Source organism: Microtus ochrogaster, chromosome 21, assembly GCF_000317375.1.
Source record: "Microtus ochrogaster isolate Prairie Vole_2 chromosome 21, MicOch1.0, whole genome shotgun sequence".
In the NCBI taxonomy this organism is placed as follows: Eukaryota; Metazoa; Chordata; class Mammalia; order Rodentia; family Cricetidae; genus Microtus; species Microtus ochrogaster.
Genome location: NC_022022.1, coordinates 33462294 through 33468964, shown reverse-complemented (window position 1 = coordinate 33468964; position 6671 = coordinate 33462294). Strand labels below are relative to the sequence as shown.

General features: G+C 36.5%; 1 protein-coding gene across 1 annotated transcript in view; it reads right to left on the bottom strand.

The window, feature by feature from the left end:
* Stpg2 (sperm tail PG-rich repeat containing 2) overlaps positions 1-6671 on the bottom strand; it is a 380862-nt gene that overhangs the window by 313866 nt on the left and 60325 nt on the right. The window contains exon 7 of the mRNA XM_005357433.3: positions 942-1049. Within this exon, the coding sequence (XP_005357490.2) occupies positions 942-1049 (108 nt within the window). The remainder of the gene's footprint in view (positions 1-941; positions 1050-6671) is intronic.

Below are 6671 nucleotides of genomic sequence, written 5' to 3'. Positions count from 1 at the left end.
TTTAAAAAATAAAAATAAAAAAAAAATCAAGGGCATACGCACGTTCACACACACACACTGTTCTTTATATAGACCTTTTATGTAGTTCCTTAAGTACTATTAAGTTGCTCAAGACTAAAATCTAATATTCACTCTTGAGCCTCTTCAGTCCCTCAATACAACATCTAACTCATTAAAGTGTAATTTTAATTATATCTATAAAATATATCTTTAATCTATCTACCTGTCTCCAAGGAGAAGATCTTAAATATACTGAAAGCAAAGTGGTTGTCTATAGTCACCTGAAAGTTAATAACTTTCCCAAGTTAAATAAAATAATCAGAGCTACATATAGAACAAGCAGATAAATTTCACGACCACCTTATCTAATGGCTGCAAAATCATAAATGTTTATCGTTCTCTCAATTCTCTTGCTCTAGAAATACATAAACACCTTTTAGTATCTTAGGATGTTCCTTGAATGATGGGAAGCAGCTTCTCTGACTGCAGCATCACTGGTAAAGGTCCCGTGGCAGTTACACGTACGATCAATGGCAGGTATGACAGAACACCTATACACCAGTCTCCAAAATTCATATATTTCCACATGGGCTACACTTAATACTCCATGCGTGCAACTGGCAAAATACATATTAGGATTCAGAATAAAATTGCTATTTCTGATCATCTGAACTGAATGTTCCCATATTCAAATCTTATTAATAGGAAATATTTAACAGATATTCCCAGTTGAAATATTCATCTGTGTATTATTGTTATTACTCAGTCTCATTTTACGAAAGTCTACCTACAACTTTGTGGTTTTGCTAAGGTCATGCCCATTTCTAATTTGCTGTACGTCATTTTGCATTTTATAATTTCCTTAGACACCTTTGAATTTATTGCCAGACTCACATCATGCCTATTACACTATGTAGATGAAAACGGCTGTACATCATTACCTTGGATTCAGAAAGGAAAACGGAAGATGCATCATTTGCATTTGCTGTGATACTCTGTGTCTTCTCAAATTGACTTTTAATTTCATACTTTCCAGGTCCTGGTACTCCCTAAGTTACAGAAAGAAAGAAATATATTAAGAAAGGATTTTCTTTCTACAATATCTAAGAAAAGACTGGATAATTCTTATAGGCTATTACCAAAACCTATCATCAAGAGGAAAGCAGGGGGGAAACTTCCTAACAGCAGAAAAAAGAAAAAAAAAAAAATGTCCTAGGCAAAGCTTCATTTAGTGCTGAAAGCATGCTACCTGAAACTTTGCTGCCCTCTACTGATAAAGTCCAAAAAATATTCATTTTTCACATGACAAACTATAAAAAGAAAGAAAGAAATATGATTTAAATTGTCCTTTCATTTCGAGGTCTAGAGCTAGCCTTTCCTCTTAAGAGTGTGTCTGGTCAGCCAGGCGATGGTGGCGCACGCCTTTAATCCCAGCACTTGGGAGGCAGAGGCAGGCGGATCTCTGTGAGTTTGAGACCAGCCTGGTTTACAGAGCTAGTTCCAGGACAGGCTCCAAAGCCACAGAGAAACCCTGTCTCGAAAAACCAAAAAAAAAAAAAAAGAGTGTGTCTGGTCTGGAGTGGAGTTGAGGAGCTCCTCCTTATCATGAGCAAAGGCTTCAGCACAAAGCAACAACAGCAAGAAAAATTCACTGTCTTCTCAAACTTCCATTAATCAATATCCAAACAAATGGGCAACAGGAAATAATTTATTTCAAACACAAATGCTTAATGTAAAAAACTAAACTTTCACTTGAATACTTGAATATATAAAAATGAATCTTATTGCGGGGAAGAGACAGAAATCTTTAATAAATAAATAAATTAAAAAAAACAAAAAAATGAATCTTATTAATCACAGAGTTCCTTATTATTGTAAGACAAGATAAAATAGATAATAGAAAGTAATAGACAGAGAGATAGAGAGATTGATGATGATAGATAGATGATAGATAGATAGATAGATAGATAGATAGATAGATAGATAGATAGATAGATAGACAGATAGACAGATAAATATTCATTAGCAAATACCTTATTACCTTGATACAGTATAGTTGGTGGTAGAAATAAGTAAACAAAGTTAAATTCACATCTTTTCATATATCTCTCATATAGTTTTCCACAGCTAAAGAATTTCTCACTAAAAGACTGTGAAATACAACCATCCTATTATGACAGAACCAATTCAATCATAATATTACAGATGACAGCAGATGTGGCTACCTCCAGTGATCTTACACAAGACTAGGATTGTCAAGAGTCAATCACAGATCAACGAAGGGCTCATAGGACTTCACCCTTCACTACTGAACTATTAATAAATAGATACTGAGGAGAGGTAGACATCAATTCAGTCACTCAACCACTAATGCATCACATGCCCATATTCAAGTCTAAACACATGGCCACATAGATAACTCTAGTTAAACTCAGAAAGTTAGAAAATAAAACAAATCCCAGTACTTGGGAGGCAGATGTAAATGAATGGCTGTGAAGTCAAGGCAAACCTAGATTATCTAGCTAGCTCCAGGCCAGCCAGGGCTCCATGATGAAACCCTGTCACCAAAAATCAAAAAAATAAATAAGTAAAAATGTGTTACTTTAAAAAAAAGTTTTGTGGTGGGAGTTACATAGGAAAAGATAGCTACCAGAAGAGAAATATTCACCAACCTTACTCCAGCAAAGTAGTGGGATACAAGATTTATACACAAAAATCAGTATCCTTCTTATATACAAAAGACAAATCAACTGAGAAATATATTAGGGAAACAGTACCACTCATAATACCTAAAAACAAATAAAGTATCTTTGGGTAACTTAACAAAGCATAAGAAAGACTTGTGTAGAAGTTTGAATTACACCATAAGAGGATAGGGAGTGAAACTATTAGGAGGTGTGTCCTTATTGGAGTAGGTATGAACTTATTGGAAAAAGTGGGTCACTGAGGTGGGGCGCTGAGGTCTCAGATGCTCAAGCCAGGCCAGTGGCTCATGGTCTCTTTTATTTCCTGCAGAGTCAGATGTAGAACTCACGGTTTCTTTTCCAGCACCATATCTGCCTGCATACTGCCATGCTTCCCACCATGATGATAATGGGCTAAACTTCTGAAAGTGTAAACCAACCCCAACTAAATGTTTCTCATTATAAGAAATGCTATGGTCATGGTGTCTCTTCACAGCAATACAAATCCAAACTAAGACAGCTTGTATTATAAAAACTTTAAGACACTGAAGAAAGAAATTGAAGAAGCTATCAGAAGATAGGAAGATCTCCCATGCTCATGGATCAGTAGGACTAATATAGTGGAAATGGTCAACCTACTAAAAGCAATCTACAGATTAATGCAATCCCTACCAAAATTCCAACATAATTCTTCACAGAAATCTAAAGTACAATGTTCAACTTCATATGTAAATGAATAGAAAAGTATGATACCTAAAATAATCCTGAATAATAAAAGACCTGCTCAGTCCAACTTTCAAATTGTTCTACAGAGCTGTAATAATAAATATAATACAGTTTATTACTACAGACCCAAACACATTGATAAATGGAATTGAAGACTAAGACATAAATCCACATGCCAATGAACAACTAATTTTTTTAAATGAAGGCAAAAATACACATTGGAAAAAGAAGACAGCATCTTCAAAAATGGTGCTGGTCAAACTAGATGTCTGCAAGACTTCTGAAAACAAATAGATTGATACTTGCCATGCTGCACAAAATTCAACTTGAAATGGATCAAAGATCTCAACATAAACCAGATACAATAAACCTGATAGAAGAGAAAGGGGTAACAGCCTTGAACTCATTAGCACAGGAGAAGAATTCCTGAACAGAACACCCATAACACAGGCACTACGATCAAAAATTAATTAATGGAACATCATGAAATTGAAATGTTTCTGTATAAAAAAGGACACCATCATTCAGACAATGCGGCAGCCCACAGAATGGGAAAAGATTCACCAACTACATATCCAATAGAGGGTTAATATCTAAAATATATAAAGAACTCAAAAAACTGGACATCAAAGAAAAAACAAATTAAAAACTGGGATACAGATCAAAATAGAGAATGCTAAAAAGGAAACAAATATGACTGAAAAGCATGTAAAGAACTGCTCAACATACTTAGTTACCAGGGAAGTGCAAATCAAAACTACTTTAAAATTTCATCTTAAACCAACCAGAATGGTCAAAAGCAATAAAAACAAGTGACAACTCTTGATGGTGAGGATTTAGAGTAAGGGGAACACTCACCCACTACTGGTGGGAAAGGAAACTTGTACAACCACTAAGGAAATTAGTGGTATGGTTCCTCAAGAAGATGAGAATTAATCTACCTCAAGATCTATCTATACCACTCTTTACCAAAGAATTCTTTATCCTACTACAGAAACCATGTTCATTGCTGCTCTATACATAATAGCCAGACATTTAAAATAGCCTAGATGTCAATAAACAAATGAATGGACAGTGAAAATCTGATATGCTTACACAATAAAATCAACACAGCCATTAAAAGACAATAATAATTCACAGGTAAATCAAAAAAGCTAAAAAAAATCACCCTATGTGAGGTAACCCATACCATAATGACATATATGGTATGCATTCATACCATATTTGAATACATATCTGAATATAGCATACGTGAATATTAGCCGTTAAGTCAACGATAAGTAAGCTACAATCCATATAACCACAGAGATCAGGTATAGAATTTCCCCAAGGAAGGGGAAATGAAAAGACTGGTACTGATAGATGAGGTGGGGACTGGAGTGGTAGGATCAAATGAGAAGGAGGAGGAAAGAAGGAAACTATAGGGAGGGACAGCTAAAATTACAGGCCATTTAAGTAGTCATACGGAAACACACTACAGTAGAAACTTTCTAAGATATATTCATGCATGCAGGTGACCTAAATGAAATCACCAAATGACTGAGGAAATGAAGCCCCAACTAGACATCTCTTATCACCAAATGAAGCTCCCAATTTCTGGGATTTCATTACATCTAATCAAAGTGTTGGCCACAGGTGCCCCACAAAAATTTTCAAACAACCTGGGCTATTGCCAAGACTCCTGGTTGCTCTCCACAAACTGATAGTAAAGCTCCATTGCTGAAGACAAAACCTACAAAATCCATTGACTTCGAGAAGTCAAGCTGGGACCTACATAGAGCCTTCACCCCTACATACTAGTGACTTTGGCACAGAAAGGAACTCTGCAAGGAGAGAGGTAAACACAAACCCAGCTATAAACCCTTCAGTCTACAATAATGACCTGCATAATCTGAGCTAGTGCAACACTGACTCAAAGATTTTAAGAGTAACCAATCAATAATCTGATTTAAGGCCAACTGCATAAGATAGAACCTATCCCTGACACTGCTCATATGGCCTAGAACCCGAGACCAGACACAGGGGTGTTGTTTTCCTGTTGACTTAGTGGCCACACCTAAATCTACTGATATTTGAACTACCATTTGTGGCCCCATATCACCTCAGTCAGCATCCTGCCTCTCAGTCAATGGTCTAGCAGGATTTTCAGTCTTACTGGCAACAGCCAGGCCGCAGCCACCAAATGTAGAAGTCAGATGTTGGAGTAAAAACCTGCTAAATCAGAGAAGCCAATGAGCAAACAAATGACCTTCCATTTTGACTGGAGATCCAGCAAGAGAATTATCTCTCCACTCATCCCAAACCAAAATGACAGCAAATCTCTGTCCCTCCCTACCCCTTCAAATCCATCACTTTACCTGTATTTGTAAACAGAGGATGCTCGTTGGTTTCCCAGCCTCAAAAGAAACTATATTAATTACAGCAATGTTTCGGAAATGACTCAGGTGTATTCCTAGCTAGCTCTAACATCTTAAATTAACCTATTTCTATTATTTTATATTTTATCATGAGGCTCATAGTTTGTTACTTCTTGTTTTCTGGGCAACTACATGGCCTCTATCTCCTTTGGCTGCTACAGAGCATCTGCCTGACTCCATCTACTCTCTCTATTTCTGTTCAGATTTCCAGCTAAGCCATTGGCCAAAACAGCTTTATTCATTAACTAATAAAAGCAACATATATACAGAAGAACATCCTACATCATGTATCCTCTGCCCTGTCTATGGCTAATTCCTATCAACTAGTTGCTGGCTCCATCCCCTGATCCAATATTAATTTTATTAATGCTGTCTCAGAGTTTCACAGTGCAATCAAATATCCAGAGACATAGGAAAAAATCTAAATACTACCTGTCTTACTAAAGGAATATAGCAAAAAAAAAAGATTCCTAATAACACTCTGCTATATTCATAGATCAGTATCTTGCTAAGCCATCATCAAAGAAGCTTCCTCCTATGGTAGATAAGAACAAATACTGAGATCCACAGACACAAAATACACAAAGTGAGAGACCTTGGAACATTCAATCATAAATGGGATGTCTCCATCAAATTCTTTACTCAAAGCTCAGGGAACCTTGAAGAAGAGGAGGCAGAAAGATTGTAAGAGCCAGTGAAGATGAAAAACAACAAGAAAACAAGTCCTTTTTTTTTATTGAGAAAAGGAAAAAAAAAAAACAAGTTTCCGCCTCCTCCCAGCCTCCCATTTCCCTCCCCCTCCTCCCACCCTTCTCCCCCTCCTCCCACCCTTCTCCCCCTCCCC